The 23,145-nt window shown below is 35.5% G+C and overlaps 3 protein-coding genes across 13 annotated transcripts in view; 1 reads left to right on the forward strand and 2 right to left on the reverse strand.

Annotated features, from left to right (window-relative positions):
- Positions 1 to 49: 49 nt before the first annotated feature.
- On the reverse strand, positions 50 to 6,341 carry smim14 (small integral membrane protein 14). Its single transcript, XM_081359996.1, has 5 exons — positions 6,010 to 6,341; positions 3,710 to 3,790; positions 1,972 to 2,020; positions 1,732 to 1,880; positions 50 to 1,454 (listed from the first exon to the last, which is right to left on the reverse strand). Exons 2-5 carry the CDS (start codon positions 3,782 to 3,784, stop codon positions 1,416 to 1,418), a joined length of 312 nt encoding a protein of 103 aa, XP_081216122.1. The 5' UTR covers positions 3,785 to 3,790; positions 6,010 to 6,341; the 3' UTR covers positions 50 to 1,415.
- Positions 6,342 to 8,757: 2,416 nt separating this feature from the next.
- On the forward strand, positions 8,758 to 20,846 carry ube2kb (ubiquitin-conjugating enzyme E2Kb). 8 transcript variants are annotated; one of them, XR_014029864.1, is made up of 8 exons: positions 8,758 to 9,225; positions 9,986 to 10,079; positions 10,181 to 10,239; positions 12,020 to 12,102; positions 12,277 to 12,376; positions 12,488 to 12,616; positions 18,561 to 19,657; positions 19,847 to 20,846. XR_014029864.1 is itself a non-coding variant. In XM_081361271.1 (7 exons), the coding sequence occupies exons 1-7, from the start codon at positions 9,163 to 9,165 to the stop codon at positions 19,871 to 19,873; spliced, it is 510 nt and encodes a 169-aa protein (XP_081217397.1). In that variant the 5' UTR covers positions 8,758 to 9,162; the 3' UTR covers positions 19,874 to 20,846. The 8 variants fall into 8 exon arrangements, 2 of the variants coding, with proteins under 2 accessions (XP_081217397.1, XP_081217396.1); XR_014029865.1 differs by having other exon boundaries at positions 8,815 to 9,225; positions 18,561 to 19,683; positions 19,839 to 20,567; XR_014029866.1 differs by having other exon boundaries at positions 8,815 to 9,225; positions 19,828 to 20,551.
- A 134-nt stretch (positions 20,847 to 20,980) lies between these two features.
- Positions 20,981 to 23,145, reverse strand: part of pds5a (PDS5 cohesin associated factor A) — a 38,426-nt gene continuing 36,261 nt past the window's right edge. For 2 of the 4 annotated variants that reach the window (XM_081361266.1, XM_081361267.1), the window contains exons 33-34: positions 21,919 to 22,147; positions 20,981 to 21,333 (exon numbers count right to left, since the gene is read on the reverse strand). In XM_081361266.1, coding sequence (XP_081217392.1) covers positions 21,292 to 21,333; positions 21,919 to 22,147 — 271 coding nt within the window. In that variant the 3' untranslated portion in view covers positions 20,981 to 21,291. The remainder of the gene's footprint in view (positions 21,334 to 21,918; positions 22,148 to 23,145) is intronic. The other 2 variants (XM_081361268.1, XM_081361269.1) reach the window with 1 other exon arrangement.

Below are 23,145 nucleotides of genomic sequence, written 5' to 3' on the forward strand. Positions count from 1 at the left end.
ACGTCCCCCATACATACATTAGACAAAAGAAAGGCAAAACAAAAAGTGATGCTATTGTTTATATTTATTTTTAAGTACCCAAAAGTGCATAGATCAGTTTCATTAGAACAGTGTACATAGACAGAATTCATTTTACATGCCCTGAAATCCACACCACCACCTTAACTGAACCTTCCAGAAATCATTAGTCTGTCCAATTAATCAAATTGACTTTTGTGCCATTAAGACATTCTAACATTTTCATTTTTTCACAGACCTGAACAGACAGGGAAGTTTCCCAGGAAGTTCAATCACACTTGAAATCGAGCAGATTAACATTGTATCTTTGGTGTTTTTCTGGAGCTTCGCCTAGTGTACACAAACGTAAAGGTGCCAAAACCAAAGTGCTAGTTGGTAGATTTGCCTTTAAGCTTATGCTCTTCACAAATATTACCAAAGTAACCCATTTAAATCTTATTTTGAACATATAAATCTTGTTTTTAGATTTTCATCACTGAAATTTGGCAGATTCCCCATACAATTTGCCTAACTATTCTAGAAAGTATAGCAACATAATGATTCCAGAGCAAACGCAACAAAACTCTGTTCAGATTGGCATTTAACAGTCTATACTAGCAGTTGCACTAACGGTTTTTATACATGAAGGATACATAGACTGTCATAGTCTTCAGGGTGGAGATGTCTGCTTTGGATCAGATCTCAGACCATTCCCGAACACCCAAACATTCACACAGCCATGACTACAGTGCCAAGTAAATACTGGAATACTCCCATTTAATTATTTCCTCTTGCACAAATTTTTGAAATTTAAGTAGTCTTTGTCAACCTCAAATGTGTGAATCATTTCAAGTACATCTGTATTCAGAATGACCCAATAAGCCAATGGCATCATGTCTGTGAAGTCATCATAGCTTTGGAATGTATAAGCTACCAAAGGACAAGAAATATTATTCCCTCCGCCTCAGTCTCCTTGAAAATAACCCAAATCTCTTGATGACACACGATAACTAGGTAACCTCTAGATTGCAATTTATATACAGTCTGATCTAGGTTAAGTGTCATTACATAAGCGTATATGTTATTTTAACAACTTGCTAAATACCTAATAAGGCTTTATAATAAAAACAGAAGAAGTAAGAAATTGAAGACTGAGATACATAAACCTGAAAATCATCAGACTCTAACAATTCACCACTTGAACAACTTTCTTTTCTAGCTCCCTCTTTTGAAACGCAACTCGCATTGTAGAAACACCTGGTTATCCAAGAGTCTGTGTAGATCACCCTCTCAATATTGGACTAAAGAATTTGGAATCAGGAATACTGACAAATGATTAAGGAAACTAACAAGTTATACTGGTCACAGTAGCTGATCAGGTGGAAGCTGGATTAAAAGATCTAATCTTTTGTGCAGGGTTAGTCCACTGGGGGTGCTGGTGGCTCTCTGCCATGATTCTAAATAAGAAGAAAAAAAATCCATCCAATGACAATAAGAATTACAATATTAATCAAGTGATTCAAAGTTAAAGCAGCCCATAATGCAAATGAGATGATTTACTGATGGTTAAAAGCTGTATAAAGGATGTATATTTGCGACACTTTCTGATTACCGTTATCATGTGGAGGTCATTGAGTTTGATTACGGCTTACTTATAAGTGATAACTGACACAGTTTAATCATTATAATGCTCATTCATTAATGATTTGAGGGAGTTTGTCTGGCATGACTTACGCCATGGGGAGTGGAGGGTTTGCCGCTGGTTGAAGAGCCCCTCAAGCTGGCTGGGCGGAACAGAAAGATCACGAGAGCTAGAACTAGCCATCCAATAATAATCATGGGCAGAGTGATGTCCCCTTCTACTGAGGAGCTGGGGCCTGGTACTGCGTACATACAAAACTCAATTTAAAACAATAACACACAGCATGTATGCTATGTGTTATTTGCCTATTTTTTAGAGACGGACGGACTTACTCTCCTGAAGGCACTCTGTGTCTGTACAGTAGGACTGGGACTGTCTCAGCTTGGAAAGGAATCACAAAGACAATCTTTTATCAAACAGGCTAAACAAAACCACAAAAACATACTATATGGATGAAATGACAACATTGGGATTTTCCCTTGAAGCAGTTTTAGGACAAAACGGATGCTTCTACATTACATTAATTCATAAAACATTAATTAAAATTGAATTTAACTTGTCTAAAACAATCAACGTACGTGTGTATCCCTCTGCAAAATAGCAGTTCCCTGCATATGACATATACATATATTGATATTACATTTTTTCATATTTGTATTTCTGTTTTTATACCGCAAAAAGCATTGATATCTGTTGTTTTTAATAGGGCAAAAACTATTCAAACGTTCCCTCTACAAACAGTTGAATCAAGTGTTATTTTGCCTGAACCAAAGAATCACTAGCGCCCTCTATTGGTCATTCATTCAGACCACAACAGCAAAATTATTATAACACCTAGCATCCTTTTAAAAAATATAGGTCTTTTCTATGATTTTTTTCTAAATGTATCTTAAAGATTTTTTTTTAGAAATTGCCTAGATGAAGTTGGTCCTGTATATGAAGTTCCTTCTGTTATTGCATTGGCTACTACAGCTCTCGAAATCTACTAACCCGTCTGGAACATGGAGGCCCTGTCAGATTGGCACACATCCAAATGACATTGCATCTAAATGCCTTTCTACACCGTTTTTGCAATAATTAATTAGTATCATAGCTTCATTAGCAACTGTTAAATTCATTCACTTACAACTCTTTCTCTATATAATAAAAATTCCTGACACTAGTTTTTGAAAGAAATCTCTTATGCTCACAAAGGCTACATTTGTTTGATAAAAAAAAATATTGTAAAATATGATGACAATTTAAAATAACTGTTTTCTATTTTAATATATTTAAAAATGTAATTTATTCCTAAAATGGCAAAGCTGAATTTTCAGCATCATTACTCTAGTCTTCAGTTCAGTGTCACGTGATCCTTCAGAAATAATTCTAATATGCTGATTTGGTGCTAATTATTAATTATTATTGGTGCTCATTTACTAATAATGTTTTTTATTGGCTGCTTAATGTTTTTGAGGAAATTGTGATATATTTCCTTTCAGAATTCTTTGATGAATAGAAAGTTCTTATATCTTATAGAAAATATCTTTTGTAAATGTCTTTACGGCCACTTTTGATCAATTTAATGTGTCCTTGAATAAAAGAATAAAATAAATATTCTGAATAAAAGTATTAATTTCTTTTCTTTTCTTTCTTTAAATCTTACTCCAAACTTTTGTATGATAGTGTATCACAATTTCCACAAAAATATTAGGCAGCACAAACTGTTTTCAGAATTGATAATAAATGTTTCTGGAATTTTACTGGAATTTTCATCAAATAAATGTAGCCCAGATGACCATAATAGACTTCTTTCAAACCCATTAAAAAAAAAAAAAAAAAAAAAAAAAAAAAAAACATAATTATTTCAAACTGTTGACCAAAATCTTTTTGTACCAAGAAAAGAACAGAAATCCAATATGAGGACAGGGTCCATCTTAATTCTTCACTTTTCTTTCAGATCCTACAGATCAATGTATCAATAAGTTTCAATAGAATTAATCTGATTCATTTCTAATAGCAGATCCAGAGAAGGCACACAAATGAAGCACAAATTGTTTTGCTATTATTACAATTTGATGGTGAACTCACCAGGTTGATAAGTCTCCTCATGGCATGTTCATGAGAGCAAATGCACTCACAGGGGTCATAACCTCCTTCTGCCATCCTCTCCTGAATAAGACACAATTCACACACATTCCAGACACTAATAATTATTTTAAACACACACAGAGACATTTAGCTCAAATCTACATGGGTGTGATGAATTAGAAAGGTTTCACGTGGGAAGGTCTATAGGACTCATTTGAAATTCAAATAAATACAAATCTGTGGTAAACTAGCTACTTTAAATACTCAAAAGTCTATTTTTGGCCTGCAGTTAATGATCTCTAGACTAACTGAATATATATATATATATATTAGTGCTTTCAACGTTAACGCATGCAATTCATTTTTTCCAGTTTAACGCGTAATTTTTTTTTTTACAATTAAAGCAGCATCCATTTTTCTGTAATTCTTTGGCTAGCGTTACATTATATGATCTTTTATTCATGCAAATGCTTTTAAACCATTCAATAAATGTATAATTTATGCAGTGCAGACTCTTTGATAACTTTATTTAATTTATGTATAGCCTAAGTCCTACCTGTTAGACAGTAAGGGCACAGGTAAATATGACATTTATATGATTGTTTTAAATTCACTTATTTTAAAAGTTGTTGTATTTTTTGAACCCTAATAAATGTAAAAAAAGAGCTGTTAATAGCTGTTAATTACACTGTATTGTTGAATGGCTATAATTAATGTTTAAAATTGAAAAACAATATACATTTTTATAGAGACATCATTAGCAGTATTAGTATTAGTTATTCTGGCCTTCATTCATGAAAAGATGCCATTAAATAAATATTTAAAATATACTGTCTTTTTTTTATTTTTTTCTACATTAATTTGGAGATTAAATGTGAAATTATTACATTATAAAATATATTAAAAACGTAAGTGTTTTAATCGCAGTTAATCACAGAAAAATGTAATCGATTGACAGCACTAATATATAAAGTGCTATGCATAAGTTTAGACACCCATGCTAAAGTTGACTAAAAAGAGGAATAAAAAAATCATCTTTTGGAAATTGAACTTAATGCCTTAATTTAAAAAATGAGGAAAAATCCAACCTTTAAGGACACCAATTTTCTTTGTGAATGAATAATGTATCGTAAATAAATAAATGTTTTTCCTTAAAATACAGGGTGCATAAGTTTGGACACCCCTATGTTAAATTCCCATAGAGGCAGGCACATTTTTATTTTTAAAGGCCAGTTACTTCATGGATCCAGGATACTATGCATCCTGATAAAGTTCCCTTGGCCTTTGGAATTAAAATAGCCCCACATCATCACATAGCCTTCACCATACCTAGAGATTGGCATGGTTTTATTTCAGTTAGCCTAATAGCTAGTTTGATTTGCATTGAGAGATGATCTTATGGAAAGTACTCCATGCCGATCTCTAGGTATGGTGAAGGCTATTTGATGATGTGGGGCTATTTTAATTCCAAAGGCCAAGGGAACTTTATCAGGATGCATAGTATCCTGGATCCATACATGGCATAGGCTCGCTGTATTAATATGTTTAAGTGAGATACTGTGATGGGCGCTTGTCAATTATGAAAATGTGTGCGCGCTCCCATTAAATTAAGTTTTTAAATTAAGCTACAATGGAGTACTATAGTAAAAATGTACATTCCTGTATTTAGTTGTCAGGGCAGTCAAGTCCTAGCTTAATACCATAAACTCTCTCAAAACTCGACGCTTGTTTGGTGCGTTTTAATAAGTGGGAGTAGCCTACGAATATACGAAACTGTTAACAAATAAAGTCAGGTTTCAGGGAAGGACGACGCTGGGATAATTTACTGTACTTTTCACAAAATAGCACGACAAAAAGACGTTTGATGCACATTTCTTGTTTTTTTTTTTTTTTTTCAGCTAACATTAACGTTACGTTTTTTCAAAACTTTGTTCTGTTTTGTTGCTTCCTCTTCGATAACTTCACACTCAACCGGCTGACTTGAATAAACTGTCTATCGAAACAAAAAATATATAAACCGCTCATAAACACAAGATGTATATCGTTGAAGTAATATAAACAAAGAATAAAAACACATTTCACATCATGAAATAACCAAAATATTCTAGCTTAAAGCTGCTTGACGTAGGCTACATTATTTCGATATGGTCTTCGAGGAGGATGAATTATAATTATTCATTAAAGCATCGTAATTAATTGAATCTGCAGACAGCATAAAAAAAAAAACAATAATAAGACCAAATTAAATAAAAAGTTAACCCAAATGGAAAACACAAGATTTGGGTAAACAGATGTCTTACCAATGACTTCGACAACTCACGCGAAGAGATTCAAAAACATTCGCTTTAAAACCAGGAGGACCGATATGTGAATATTGACCCCCGAGAGTCTCCGGTCGACAGGCCGAATCCAGTGCGACTGCTCCCTTGTGTACACTGCTGTTTGGCAATGGGCCGCAGCTCCGGCTGATGTTCCGTCTGTGTTTTGATAAGGATCAGGGAAGCAAAATTAGGAATGTTACTATGGCGAAGGCTTGGTTCATGAATTGTAATGAGCTTGCGCTGACGGTTTGTTTTGCATCCTTCCTAGGGCTCCCAATTGCGTAGCTTAATTATTATTCATGAGGTAATTCTTCGTCGCTTTAACGTCTACATTATTTCAGCAAATCAGCAAGCAAGGTCGACTGGGCGAACGTAACACCTACTGATTAATATTAATGAGAGAAGCCTTTACTATAGTAGGATTCGTACATTCGTGTGGAGGAATCTTTTTTTACAGTCTATGGGTGGAACTAACAGATGGGAGCCACGTCGCTACATGACGTGAAACGTCGCAGATTTTGGTAAACACTGAAAGGCCGTTGCTTTTCTCACCGTTCGCAGAGCGCATCACCTATTCATTGGTTATCGGCATTCTGTCGGCGGGGTGTAAATAATGAAATGCATAATTGCAGTGCACATCACTGACAGTCGCGCGCGCGTGTGTGTGTGTGTGTGTGTGTGTGTGGGGCTCTTATAATCTAGGGAAATAGATTAGCCACAGCTGCATTAAAAGTTGTCCACATAAAGAAACGAAGAGTAATTTTGAAAAAAAAAAAAATTAAAAACAAAGTAACAAAAATAAAGACTCCATTCATCTCAGTAGCATAATCAGTCCCAGTATGATTTCGTTCAACTTTCTTTCCTCATTTATATGCCTACAGAATTTGCTGCAGCTTTAAAAAAAAAAAAAAAAATATATATATATATATATATATATATATATATATATATATATATAAATAAATATAATAATATAATAAATAATCAATTTTAAATCAATATTTGTGACATGTTTGTGTTGTATTACAGTGAAAACCCATAACAATGATGTAGACTAGGCTATATTACTGATATCACGAGTACAATTACCTGTAAACATTAATGTGAATAATTACTGCATTTGTGGTAACATTCCCCCATGCACAGTTAAGGCAACAGTGACACCAGCATAGAAATACTCATAATTCTGCTTTGCTGAAATTCCAGAATTGTGTTAGACACAATCCCAGTTAACAGGGAACATTCTCAGAACCTCCCAACATTCTGGCAAGGTTGAACAAACATTCTTCCAGTAATGTTAATAGAACATTCGTTCAAAGTTATATGGTCTATGGATCTATATATCGGTCATGCATGGCACATTTGTTTCTGAAACATGTTCCCTTAACATTCGCATACCAAATCATTTTTAAAAATGTACGTTTTGTACATTCAGAGAACTTTCAGAAATAACATGATCAGTGATTGCATTATTAGTGATGACATTACGTGAAATATTTAAACAGTGCATTTTAGGTAAAATAATACTTTTAGGATTTATTTTACTTGCAGCGGGTTGCCTAATGGAAGCCATCATGTTAAGGTCACATGACCAACTGAATACTGCTGGAAAAAAAATATAGAAAATGGCTGATTGCAAAAAATGAATTTCTATGGGATCATAATGTGGTGTTAAATCGCTAAGTATCTAACATGCCAAGTAAACTGACATGCCAATCAGTTAACCTGATATCTTTGTAACTTAAAGCTCATCAAGTGGAGTTAAGAAATCATGTAATGGTGAAAACTTCTTAAAAAGATGAGTAATTTTGTAGGGTGAATAAGGCGTTTTGCACTTTTTACCTCTGCGATCTATACTTCAACTTCACCCCAAAACTTCAGACTAACAATTGACATGTCTCATGATGTTGGCATGATGTTTTCTTATTAAAAACTAAATACACATGATGCTACATGACATGCAACCACTTAGTGTGCTTTGCACCAAAACAATACTTATTTTCTGACAGTTTTTCATAACCAGAGATCACTTTTGGGGGACTGTTATTTAGAGAAGCCTGTCCCCCTGTCGGCATGAAACAGAAGTTGTCTTTCTTCTCTATGTGTATCCAAGTGAAATGGCTTATTGAACAAGAAAAATGAGGGGTGTGACTTGATTTCATCCATCTGGAATTGATTGGATCATTGTGATTTGCTATTGCTGTGATCTCTTGTGATCTCAAGTTTGTGTTTTTTTTTAATGTTTTGAAAGAAGTCAAAAAAAAAAAAAAAGTCAGTGTCACATGATCATCTGATTTGGTGCTCAAGACACATTTCTTATTAATAATGTTGAAAAGAGTTGTGATTCTTCATATTTTTATGGAAACTGATTTTCATGATTATTTGACGAATAGAAAGTTTAAAAGAACAGTATTTATTTGAAGCAGAAATCTTTGGTGACATTATAATTTAAATGTCTTTTCTGTCACATTTGACGGATCATAGTTCAGCCCCAAAAAATCTTACTGACCCAAAACTTTTGAATGGTAATGTTTAATAGATAATTGTGTATGTTACATTAAAATATCTTAATTTATGTTCATTTTCATAACTGACTGATCATTTTGTAGGTTACATTCAAATCACGTAATTTATGTTCATTTTCCATTATACAATTGAGGCCTAAATGATTTACTATTGATTTGGTAATTAAAAAATATAAATTGTTAGCAAAAACATTGCAGGGGTGAGGATGGACAGATGTGTTTTGCTTGTATCACGTGGGAGTGAAACAGATGCATCCACGATATCATGTGACAGCAGCAGCAGCACTCCATAGGGGACTGATACTAGATCTGAAAGCTTTCTGGATCTGTCAAGAGCCCTGCTTCTCTACGCATACTATCTCCACCTGATTCAACAAAGAGAACAAACGCAGTGTTCTAGTGCAGCGTTTGAGTTTTCCAGGCTCTCATTGTGTTTGCCAGTGTTTGTACTGGACTTCAGCGTACTGTTTAGGAGAGAGAGAGAGAGAGAGTGAGCGAGAGAGAGAGAGAGGTGTGAAAGTGAAGCTCTATCAGTCTTTGCGGACTGGGGGTTCAAAAACAGCGGAAGAGAAAGAGAAAGAGTGAGAGAGAGGGGAATCAATCAGCCATGGCAAATATCGCTGTGCAGAGGATCAAGCGAGAGTTTAAAGAAGTGCTGAAGAGCGAAGAGGTTTGCAAAACCTTACTTTACTCTATTTTCTTACCCTTTGAGACCAAACAAAATGACTTTTGGGGATAAACATTCAGAAGCCAATGAGCTAGCTTAGCATGCTAAGCTAATGTTAGCATGAGCTGTTATATGATGGCCTTTAGATACGGAAGTCATACATGAAAATAAACGTACTTCCCTTGATGTTTTAAGAGGAAAGCCTAGTCCGAAATTTGAAAATACTTTATAGACGCTTCAAAGAACGGCTAGATTTGTGATGGCACACGCTGAGCTTTAGCTATGGAGCTTACATGCTAGTTGACATAGTTAGCCTGCTAGCTTCACTAACACTTGTTTAGTGTGCTATAATAATATAAGCACTCGTGTTTATCGCCCATTAATGTATGTTTTATCTTTCAAAATACTTTTTTTATTCTTTTACTTGTCGTGTCAAGACATGTTTGATAAGTGTCAGTTAGCTGCTAGGCTGTTTGAGTAGTTTTCAGTAGTGCAGTACCATGGCTGTTTCTAAACATTTTGAGCTGCCTACCTAGACAGCTTTTTTTGGGAATCATAGGCTCCTATCATGCTGTCTACCTAGGCAGCTCATTATGTTTTGAGACAGCTTCACGACTATATACTGGTCACTTCTTTGTTCTGAGCAATAGAATTAAAGAGAACTACCTTGTCTTACTAGCTAGATGTTTGATTCTGAATTTTTCCTGATCACAGTTACATAACTTTTTTTATCGGTTTCCTTTCTTGTTTTGCTTTATAAAAGACAAGTAAAAATCAAATAAAAGTAGATCTGGTGGATGAAAACTTCACAGAGTTAAAGGGGGAAATAGCAGGACCACCAGACACACCATATGAAGGTAGTGTGACTATTTTTTTCAGTCTTCTTTGTTGCTGCCATGATGTAATTACATTAATGTTGTGGATAAGATAGTAACTTACAAGCTATTTTTCCCCACAGGGGGCCGATATCAGCTAGAAATCAAGATTCCTGAGACATATCCTTTTAATCCACCTAAGGTAATCTCTTTTTCATATTTGATGTTGTTATGATTATTAGTTATTGTGGTAAATATTTAAGGTAAAACATAATCTAGTGTAATTCTATGTGAAACAGGATTTTCAATAGGAAACTAAGGAAAGCATGTAGGTTGGGACTTGATTTTACCAGTCAGGAATATATTGGATAGTTAATAGTGGGTCTTGCATACCATGATGCAGGCAGGTGTTTAAAGACACACAACCATGTTCACTTAATATTAAATATTAAAAAATTCAAAAACGTACTTATTTGTTATCATCTTCTGCACCATTTGAAAGTTACAGAGTGATGAGTATTATTAAGTTTCTAGGGAATAAACTAATTTACCGATTTTTATTTCGTCTGCCACTTGAAAGGTCAAGCTCTTAAAGCTGGATGGATTCTTATGGACTGTCATGGTTTTTATTTTTCATTAGCTGGAAAAATAGTTTTGAAAGTGATTAGAATGACATTGTTTCTTTGTGCCGTTATCATTATTGTTGTGATGTGGACTCTGCTGGTTTTTTTTATATATTTCGAATGATTTCTGCAACTATTTCTTAACTATCGTTATAGTAATCATCCTTGGTGTGAACAGGCCTTTACAGTCTCGAGGAGTCAACACTAGTTGCAAAAATTCAAAGACAAGTCTATAGATTTAACCAGTCTTCCAGACTTAAATTGACTAACACTTGACTTGATTAATATATGAAGCTTGTTTCCGCAGAATAAAACATCTTAAAAGATTAATTGCGACTTTTTATCTCACAATTGCGAGTTTACATCTCGCAATTCTGATTTTATTTCTCAGAATTGCGAGATATAAAGTCAGAATTGCGTGAAATAAAGTCGCAATTGCGTGTTATAAAGTCAGAATTGCGAGATATAAAGTCAGAATTGCGTGAAATAAAGTCGCAATTGCATGTTATAAAGTCAGAATTGTGAGATATAAACTATTCTGAGGTAAAAAAAGAAAAAAAAGTCGGTCTTTTCCCCCCCTTAGAATTGGACGTTATATCTCACAATTCTGAGAAAAGATGTCAGAATTGCGAGATATAAACTCGCAATTATGTGTTAAATTGCGTGAAATAAAGTCGCAATTGCGTGCTATAAAGTCAGAATTGTGTGATATAAAGTCGCAATTGTGAGAAAAAAAGTCAGAATTCTGACTTTAAAAGACGCAATTGCAACTTTATATCTCATAATTCTGACTTTATATCTTGTAATTCTGACTTTATATCTCGCAATTCTGACTTTATAACACGCAATTCTGAGAAATAAAGTCAGAATTGCGAGATGTAAACTCGCAATTGTGAGATAAAAAGTCGCAATTATCTTTTAAAATGTTTTATTCTGTGGCGGAAACAAGCGTCCATAGATTAACTATCTGTGGCAGCTAAACCTATTCATGCAAGAATTACTACTACTGAGTCTGACATTATATAAAAATACCTGCTAGTATATTCTAAATGGGACTGTAGTGTATACACTTTTGTAATCATAAATTATTAAAGTCATGTTATATCAGTGTAATAATTCAACTTAAATTTTTTAGTTCCAATACAAGAGTTTAATTTTTCTATTTTTAATTTAACTTATGGGGGGTCTCCCCAATTCCCCCTCAATTCTAGCACTGTGCACTGGTGAATCGTGCACAAGAAGAGCCGGAACGTGCACTAATAAAGATGTGATCGATTATGATTTATTGTTTACTTTAATTGAGAGAGCAATGGATGTTTAAGTTAAAACATGATTCTTTTTTTTTCTCCTCTTTTTCAGGTGCGGTTTATTACTAAAATATGGCATCCCAATATAAGTTCAGTTACGGGGGCGATATGTTTGGACATTTTAAAAGACCAATGGTGAGTGCTTATTAATTGAGTATGATATGTCTTGTTTATTGTTATCTAGCATATCCTGCATCACCTAATGCTTTTGACACTGCACCCTTTCCTGTTCCTGTTCCTTTTTTTAAAAGATTCTGTACTCATTCTTCAACTCATACTACTTATTCTGTCTTCACTCCCTGTGTACAGGGCTGCTGCTATGACTTTGCGAACAGTCCTGCTGTCACTACAGGCTCTGTTAGCTGCAGCAGAGCCAGATGATCCTCAAGACGCTGTGGTGGCCAATCAGGTACATATGTGTGTAAAATATGCAGCTTTCAGTGTGTCTGTCTGACTGAGAATGTGCAAGAACAAAGCATTGCAAACCTTTCAAGTACATCATTGTTGTGGTTTTTTGCAGTATAAGCAGAATCCAGAAATGTTCAAACAAACTGCTCGTCTCTGGTCTCACGTTTACGCTGGTGCTCCCGTGTCCAGTCCGGAGTACACACGCAAAATAGACAAACTTTGTGCAATGGGGTTTGACAAAGTAAGTACTGAAAATAGACAGCTTCTAGTGTGGTTAAATTCAGAGATGCACAGACTACAGCAGGGGTTGGCAACCTTAGGGACGCGTGGCACTATTGGCACGTGTTGCCTTTAGCTTTCAGCACATTACTTGATAGAAATCGGATATGAACACTGTCACTGAGTTTTCAAGCTTGTCCTATTACGGTCCTTAAAGGAATAGTTCACCCAAAAATTCTGTCATTAATTACTCATCCTCATGCCGTTCCAAACCCATAAGACTTTCGTTCATCTTCATTATTTTTTTTTTTTTAAACCTTTATTTAACCAGGAGAATCCCATTGAGATTAAAAACCTCTTTTGCAAGGGTGACCTGGCCAAGACAGGCAGCAGCATATAAAAAAATAATACAAACACATAGGTACAGACAAATAACACAGAAAACTAGAACTAACACTTCATAAAATCATTTTAAATTCATCATTTAAATATCATTTTTACAATCTAAAAACATTTACATATTAAGGCATCTGCCTCTACGTCTTTCATTTTGGATTTAAATGCGTTTAGCGAGATTAAAGGTACAATATGCAAGAATTTTGCATTAAAATACCCCATAATCTCAAGGCCAGTGTTATATATTTTAAGTTGATTACTTACAATATCCCAAATGTTTCCAACTATTTTTAAATCGTGAGAAAATTGTGATTTTAACCAAGAAAACGGGGCGTTAGAGCAGGGGGGAGCTGGGAGTCGCCAGTCAATTGCGTCACATCCGCGTTACCCTCGGTTTCCGCTCGTACTGCGTGGAGTCCTGGACAAATGCGGAAGTTGTAGTTGTAGCGTCTATCAAGCAACAAACGTTAGCTTGTTTCGTGCAGTCGTTATGGAACACATTTATTCTTTACCGATTGCAGCTGGTTCTGTCGACAAAGCATGCTTAAATTTATATTTTCCAAATGTAGCATTCTGTAATAGTTATGTTTATGTAAGGGAAGTATTATTGCTTTAGATTTGTGTTTAGTTCATTGACATTGTTTATCACGTCTGGTGTTTATGGCCATGTAAATAAATATAGTATTAGCATGTGTTATACATAAAGATTAATCAGTATTTTGGCAAATGATGTGGGTATGTTTGAATGTACTTTTACAACAATTGTTTAGAACACGTAAAACTGCGCCGCGTTATCACAACAATGAATTCGACATACAGTAACATAACCAATGTAGTATTTAGGGATGGGCATTCGATTAAATTTTCTTAGTCGATCTTCGGGAGAATTAACGATCGACTATCGATTAATCATTAATATTTTTATATTGAAATTCATTATTTCTTCAACTTTTTATAAATTAAAAATGCAATGAAAATACAAAAATACAGTTTGTTTGTCCTCGATGAGATCTTTATTACAAGAAGATCAACTTGTGGCATTGAAACTGCACGTTCGGTAACGTTATACTTGAAGATGCCCTGCGGTGCTCTAAAACAGCGGAACAGCGAGCCGGCGTTCTTAAACAGAGACCCATGGCCACTTCATCCGTTTTCTGTGATCGGATAACTATCCGATCGTGAAAAGACCAAATGTAAATGCCCTCCGAAACGCATTCGAGGCGGATTTAAACCCGATCGCTCAAACCACTTCAGGAGGAGATTCCAGACAAAACTGGACAAGAGTAAATGCATCTGGTTGTTGAAACTATTATGTAAATTTGACTTATCCCAAAAATGCTAAGAAATAAACATGTGAGAGCGTTTTATAGGCCTAGGCTATATGTCATGTTATAGCCAGATATGACGGCGTTACTGGAACACGCATCACCACAGATGAGCATCTATTCAAGCCAACGTGCAAACTATCGCAAATCAAAGTGAAAGTCATTCATCAAAACACAATCATCTTCATTAAAAGTAAAGAACCGAAATGATCTTACCAGGGCTGTTGCCGCAATATTGTTGCAGTCTTTGATTTAGAAATTTTCGCTGATGATCAATAAAATGCAGCTCATATCAGTTGCTTTCGGACGTGCAACAATTTAAATATGTAGCGCGGGAATTCAAGATCGGATTTATATCCGTTTTGCAAAAACACATTTATATGACCGGGTGTAAATGGAATCGTTTTGATAAATCAGATAGCTATCCGATCTGAGAAAACGCATGAAGTTCTCATAGAACTTCTGCACCAGTCCACTGATTTCTGTTGAGAAAGATAAGCATGTTGACATGATCTGGGATCAGACGCGACCGCAACCTGGTGACAGCCAGTCAGCCGCTGAAAACACCCGCTCTGAGGGGACTGACGTTGCCGGGATGCACAGGTACCTCCGCGCTAAAATCAATTCCATTGCTTCAAGACTCACACTACGCAACGCAACCTGCATTAGATTAATCGATAACAAATAAACGTGATCGACGAAATTCTTAACGATCGATTATCGATCGTCGATTAATTATGCCCATCCCTAGTAGTATTAAACCTTACTTTTCTTGCGGTTAATTAATTTTAATGAAATAAAAGTGTGATGAGGTTTAAGAGTCAGGAAGGAAGAAGACAGGGGTCGGCGTGACTGGGACTTTATTAAAATAAAGCAAAACAAACAAAAGTCGTGCACAACGCGCATTCACCGTGGCAACCGCGACGGCACAAAACAGTTCAAAAATGAGAGCTCGGATCCACCGGTTTTCTTTCTCAGCGTCCAATTTTCTCTTCAGTCTCTCTCGTTCCAGCGCGGCTTATAAGCGGTCTCTCCACGCGGATCACAGCAATAAGACAGGTGTTCGTCATTTGCACTTGACCTACTTGCGTCCCACGCTCGTCTCTTCTCTCTCCCATTACAGACCGCGCTGAACCACGCCCCCCTCGCCACAAAAAGCATGTCATTATAAAAATAGAACTTAGCCTCATCCATGAACATGATTTTTCGATTCCCGTCTGACTGATTTACATCCACGGTGGAGTTTAAAACGACCGTTCCCATCATTCCACGCTTCTTCACATCGTCATCAAGCTACGCCGTTGTTGTTGTTTGGAATGTAGCGCCCTCTCGTGGCAAAAAATTCTTGCATATTGTAGCTTTAATTCAGTGAGTTTCAAGTCCTTTTGTAACGTATTCCATGCTGAAGGTGCAGAATACAGAAATGCCTTCTTTCCCATTTCCGTACGAGTCTTTGGCACAGAGAGCATAACAAAGTCCTGAGAACGCAAAAAGTGTCGCACATTGCTTTTCTGTATGATATGAACACAGCAGACCAAGAATTGCCTTATATAAGAAAGTGTACCAATGACATACCCTTTTAGTGATCAACAGATTAGGCACTTGTGTAAAAATGCTGTAAAGTAAGAATTCTTTCAAAAATAATGTCATAAATTGATTTTATTTATCATCTAGGTACACTTGCGCATAGTTTTTGTAGCTTTGTAGGAAGGTTTCTTCAAACGTCTTGAAGATGTTGCCACAGCCTAAATGATCTGTTCGTCATATCGTGTCTCTTAATTCATATAGATTAGTTTTACGATCTCTTTATGAACTTTTTGAAGCATCAAAGTGGTAGTAGCATAGCTGTCAACGGAGGGACAAAAAGCTCTCAGATTTCATCATCAGAAGTCCTCTTAAAAAACAACTCCTAAACAAGAATTCATAACTTTATTATTATTATTATTATTATTATTATTATTATTATTATTATTATTATTGAAAAACAAGCAGGTGAAGACACACGTCTTCCACAGGCAAAAAAAAAAAAACCCAACTTGTATTAAATGTAGTTGTCAAATAAACCTGGCATTGTATATTACCAATATTTTTGTCTCCCTGACATATTGCTTTGTTCCTCTCTTGTAAGTCGCTTTGGATCGTATCTGCTAAGGGCATAAATGTAAATAATAATAAAAAAGAAGGATGAGGACTTTGTTCTGTCCATCGGTTTTTAATTGAATTGTGGCAGATCTGAAAGCAAGCTTACAGTCGATTCTAAGAAAAAGACGGTTTAAGCGGACTAAATGTTTGGAGAGGTTCGGCATGCATCACCTGAGAGAAGTCTGTCTTTTCACCGGAAGATCAAGTTATGACATTTAATAAAAAATTATTGTCAAAACTAATTTAAAAAACATGCATGGATTACAAGTAAGATAACACGAAAATAGGGTGAATTTTCATTTGATAAAGTAATAGACATTTACACTGTTTACTGCAGTGCGAGACTCCTGAAACGCAACAAGTGACAGTACCACACATGCTTTGGTTTGATTGTAAAGCAGTTTAATAATTGTGCATCTTTTTTGTCCAAGGATCTGAGATGTTTTACAGGTCGCCCACCACAGTGGCTGGCAGACAAAGACAAAATTACGTTGGTTAATGATGCATTCTTGAGTTATCAAAACCTGCCTTAACTTCAAACTAGTAAACAACTAAACCTATAATAAATTTAAATAAAATAAAAATGACACTTCATGTCACAAAAGTTGGCAACCGCCTAGACTACAGTGTCTGTAAAATATACAGATTACTCATGTATTACACAATGAAAATGAATGAAAATTTTTAGGTAAATGTTTTCTCACATGTTGACATACACTACCATTAAAAAGTTTGGGGTTGGTAAGATTTCTATTACAATTTTAAAATAGCGTTTTACAGTACCTCTCAAAAGTTTGAAAACAACTTTTTTATGTTTTTGAAAGAAGTCTCTCATGCTCCCCAAGGCTGCATTTATTTAATCAAAAATACACTAAAAGCGGTAATATTGCGAAATTATTATTACAAATTTAGAAAAAGTCACTTAAATCACCTTTCTTTTCCATTCTAATGTTCAGTTTGAACTATTTCACATAATATATATATTAATTAGGGATGTCAATAGATTGCATTTTTTAATCGCACCCTTTTTTCAAGGCAAATTGACCTGACTGCAAATACCTACTACAGTACACGGATCCAGTCATAATTGCTAAACACGGCGACATACACGACAAATCAAAACATTATCCTGAATGTGTGGAAAAAACGTGAACCTACTGAAATGTGTCTGTGCATAAACACAATGTGCGATAGTCAAAGAACAAAAGAAAAAGATAAAATCACTCACTGCTCTTGACTGAATAACTTTTGTGTCTTTAATAAGGATTAATCTATTTAATTTATAATTTATGCAGTGAAGACTATGAAGTGTATGATAACTTTATTCAATTTCTGTATATCCTACCTGTTAGACCTACCTGAAAATCTTAAAGCACTGTTTACAAGGTTACATGGGGAAAAAAAACTACGAAAACAATAACCTTTTGTGCATTTTGACAGGGCCAGTAAAAATCTGACTGGGCCAATAGAAAAAAATGAGCCCTGATATATTAAAGGGCACAGGTAAATGTGGCATGGATTACAATAGGTTTATGTGAAAATTGTTTTAAGTTCACTTAAATTAAAGTTGTTGTAATTTTTGAAAGCCTAATAAATGCTAAAATTGATAGTTTTTAATTATACTGTAATGCTGAATGGTTATAATGGCTAAAATTGAGAAAAATACATTTCAGACATCAGTAACAGTATTGGTATCGGTACTGGCCTTCTTTCTTAAAAAGATGAAATTTAAAATATAGGCTTCTGTCTTTGTTGTTTCTACATTAATTTAGAGATTAAATGTGAAATTATTACAATAAAAAAAGATTATGTGCGATTGTTTTAATCACTTGACAGCTCTATATATGTGTTTTCTACTTTAATATAGTTTAAAATACATTTTTTCCCTGTGATGTTTGTCGCCACTATTGGAAAGAATGAGATTTGGCATTCGTAAGTTCAGTTGAGTTGTGAAATAGCTCTTTACGGTGTTCTGATTAAGTCAGTCTGGCTGTAGTTTCAGTCAAATAAGTGAACCGTCAGCATCAGCTAAAAGAGTTAATTGAACAAATTTGCCGTTGCTTAGAAATGGAGTGTAACATTCTGTCTTTCTCTCCCAAACAGAATGCAGTAATAGTAGCCTTGTCATCAAAATCATGGGATGTGGAGACAGCGACAGAACTGCTACTAAGCAACTGATCATCCAGTTCTTTTCATCAGGCCATGTTTCCCTCAAACCCCTCCTGCTTCATGACCCGTTCACTCCCACCCGACCATACACGCGTGCATCAGCCATCTTGGTTTGTGTTCAGAGTGAATGTTTGGGTAAGATGAGCAGTTAGACTGCAAGACAATTAGTCATCTTCTATCTCTAGCAAATGTTCACGTCCCGTGTCTTGTCTTTTTCCTCCCGTCATTTTCACCTTGCTACAATCATTTTCCCTCTTAAATTCAGGACGTCACTTCCCTTTTAAAGAAACCCAACAAAGACAAGCCTGTATCACCGTCATTTCACACTAAGGAAACACGTGCATCTGTGAAACAATGTTAGAACATGTAAATTAGTATATTTAAGGTTGTGTACATTTAAAAGGCAAAATAGCAGGAATGTTTTTTTCTTCTTCTATCTGTACACTATAAAATTGGTTTGGGATATTAAGTATATAAAAACACAAATTTTGAGATTAATTAGACCCCTTCTATTTGACGCTCTTACGATGAACAAATGTGTGTTTTATTTGCTCATTTGATTCTTTTAATGTTTCTTTTGGCTTTCCTTTGCACTAATCGGTCTGTTTAGTAGTTGAAATGGCCAGATGACATGGTGTTACGTTGTGTGTGCAGACATGGTTTCAAATGTACTGGGTGAAGTGTTCATGTTTTTTAAATCAAAGGAAGATGCCCCTTCTCACTTTCCCTCTTTTTGACAAAGGGGTCGATGTGTGGTATTGGTGGCCACAAATCCTTTCTCTACTTCTTTTCAAGGCAGCTGTAGGGGTTCCACTTGATCATAGACAGATATACCTTGAGTTGCCTCGAGCTTTTTTTTTTTTTTTTGAAGAATGTATTGTATAAAACTTGCATTTAAGTATAAAAAGTTTGTACACGCAGAGATGAGAAAGTGAAGACGAGTTTCTCCTCTAATAATGATTGGCTTTTTCTTTGTGGAACAATCAAGATGGTGAGGCTCATCAAAAACTGTTAAGGCACAGAACTAGTTGGTGTAGAGCAGGGATCAGCAACTCCGGTCCTGGAGGGCCACTGTCCTGCAGAGTTTAGCTTCAGCCCTGATAAAAACTCACCTGCCTGTATCTATCTAGTAATCCTGAAAACACTGATTGCCTTGTTCAGGTGTGTTTAATTAGGGTTGGAGCTAAACTCTGCAGGACAGTGGCCCTCCAGGACCGGAGTTGCTGATCCCTGGTGTAGAGGTTTAAAAGAGTCTCTCAGTGTGAGGTGGGGTGCGTTTTTTTGATCATACCGCATTTGTATTCAGATTTCCACTCGCAGGCTGCAGATATTATTTCATACGTTTCAAACTGATGTTGCGAGCATGAATCGAACAGCTAGAGTTTTCTATTCTACAAAGATGCTTCAACGCAAACGGGCCAAGAGCGAGTACTGCCACACAATGCTTTGTGAACCTGTTTTTTTTTTTTTAACCTAGTGTTCTGTTCTTGCAGGGGTGAATTGTTAAAAGGTTTATTTTCTCCCTTTGTTACTTGACCTCCCTCTATTTGCTAGCGTTCCCACATACCATCGGTTTTCATAATGCCCCCACTTTCATACACCTTTCTCATGTACATACAGCCAAGTTTTTTTGGGGGGGATAAAGTACTGTTCATCTCTAGAATGCACCATCGATGGCTGGATTTATATTTTGTATGAAAAACAAAAACGAAACAAAAACAAAAAGACTGTCTTCCTGTAGTGATCACCTTGTTCGATATTGCACGAAGTGAATAAAAGGACAAAAACTTCTGTCAAAGGAGAAATGCAGGTCATAGGCTCTGGCTTTAGTCACTTTAAGCTCCTTTACAAAACGAGACAGAAACAAACCTACTCGAGCCGTACAAGCATGGTTATTTATTGTGAAACTGTCATTCTTTTGAATTAAAAAAGTGAAAAATTAACTTGTTCTCTGTGAATCTCTTTTCTGTGCAACGTCAGATGATGTCAAATGCATATTCTAAGAATGTAAATGGGTGAAAGACAGCTTTGTAACGGGGGGAAATTAAATGGAATAACTTATCCTATTTAAATGTGAAGCAATTTGAATATTGGATTTGGACCAATATTTAGAATGAATCCAAACACATCTCATGTAGCAAATGCATGAGGAATTCATGCTCGTACACCCAGCAGAATAAATAGCAGCATTGCTAATCATACAGTCTTGCAGTCCTTGCGCTGTAAATGTCGAGGTAACTAAATGAATGGAGGAAGTGAGCCTCAATGAATCCTTGCAATCAAAGAAATCTGATGACAATATTTGGATTTAATAGAGGGTTAAAAGAGGAGAGGGAGATAAAACAGTAAAAAAAATCTTTCCATGTATTTAATAAGCAACCTTAGAGCAGATTAAAACAGATTTTTTTTTCTTTCAAATGTTTGTTTTTAAAAATGGCTCCGGACAGAGGAAGAGCGCAACAAGAACAATTTCAACAGAAAACAAAAAAAAGAAAAGAAAACTAATGAAGAGAAACAGATCTGTGTTTCTACATACAAGTTTGAACATCTGAATCTAAAGAATTCATTCCTCATTCATCTGAGGTGTGGGGTAAAGACAGTTCAGGTTTGTGAAGGACATTTCATGTTTAAGTAGATGTGTCTCTTCGTTCGGTCATTCAAACATTTACTGCCTGACCGTCCTCGTCTTCACGAACCGACGCTTTACCTGAAGCAAAAACAAAACAGAAATCAACAATTGGCATTATAGCAGAGTATGACATAGAAAGTAAGTCTACTACTGATATCTAGGCCAGGTGAGATTCCATGTGGGCCTGCAGAAACCCTACGAAAGAATTGTCAATATTTACTTGTCCCTGTGTCATTGCAAACCAGTGTACTGTTCTTATTTTAATAAGGAGACATTTAGAACAGATAGGGTCAGTAGGAATTTAAAAAAAGAAAGTAAAGAAATGAATTGCTTCATCAGTTAACGATAGCTTAAAATGATTCAAAACTTTTTTTTTAACATTCTATTCGAAGAATACTGAAAAAAAATGTATCACTGTTTCAACAAAAAAATGAAGCATCACTACTGTTTTCAACATTGATAAGAAGAAATGTTGCTTGAGCACATTCTTCAAACTTTATCGTAGTGTTCCTATTCAATGAAAAACGACAGTAGGGTAAAGTAAATGACAATTTTCATGTTAGGGAACTATTCCTTCAAGCCTACAAGAAACATGAACTGCTTGAGTGCTCAAGGTTACAGCATGACATCAGTGCTAAATGAAGCTCTCCCTCAGACACTCACTGACAGCTCCCCCTGCTCTGCTGCACAGCTGGATTCTCTCAGTTTGGCGCCTGCTGCACCCCTGAGCTGTTCGAGAATGGCTTGTTCCTGCTGCTCCTGTAGCTGTGAGAGTACATACTCTGGGCTGGACTCAAATTCTCTCTCTGTCTCTCCTTCACTTCCATAAGTCTTCTGAGACAGGCGGATGTCTTGGTACACATGCTTTTCTCGCTGTGCTACCCTCTCTGATCTTAAACAAAAGAAACACCTGCCTCAACTCCACATAAAAGAATTCAATAACAGCTAAAGGTGAAAAAGTTATGGCTTGTTCACACCAAGTCCGATGCCAGAATGTGGCATGCAAGTTTTCAAATGATCTTAAGCAAAAACGAAAGAAAACAAATGTACATGTAAAAATGAAAGTAAAATGCACCATAGCTATTCATGTTCAATGAAAAAGTGGTTTAACAAACGGGTGATTTTATCATGGCCACAAGTAGGGCTGGGGTAAACAATTATTAATTAAACGATTAGTCGGGCGATTATTTTATCGATTAGTCGACTAATCGAACGACTAATTGGAATTAATTATCCTGTCTGTTATTCGCATATCTCTGTCGAACTGTTACTCCGCTGGATTTCAAACTCGACAGCTGTCTGGGCACGAGTAAGTGCAGTGCCAAGTTTGACGTTGTTTGGATGAGAAATGCAAAAGATGTGTTAAATATAAATAAATATAATTAAATATATCAGTAAAAGAAGCACTTAGAAGGTTGTGGTTTAAAAATAAACATTCTGACATAAACACACTGTCAGCTACAATTTTACTTCTGAATAATATAGTATAAACGTGATAAATCCATTTTGATTAATTTGAGTAAAAAAAATTGTTTTCTTTACCAAGAAAGTGGCAAGATGAAAACCACTATTTTCTGTTTCAAACTTTTACATAGCATCTTTAGGTTATAATAACATAATTCAAATCCAGATTTTGATTTTCAAAGATTTATTATAAAAACAGATGATTTTTTCCCAAAAATGCAATAAATTCATGACACGTTTTTTTTTTAAATGCAATTAATCCATTGAATCAATATAAAAGTTATTTTTCATATTGAAAATGTTGAAAATACACAACAATGTAAGTTGATCCACATATGACAGTCTCTGAACTCGGTCAATACTAATCTTATATAAAGGCACGTACTGGACTAAACAGGCTACATTCAATCAGCCATCGCTAAGAAA

Source organism: Scardinius erythrophthalmus (genome assembly GCF_964197995.2).
Source record: "Scardinius erythrophthalmus genome assembly, chromosome: 3".
NCBI lineage: Eukaryota > Metazoa > Chordata > Actinopteri > Cypriniformes > Leuciscidae > Scardinius > Scardinius erythrophthalmus.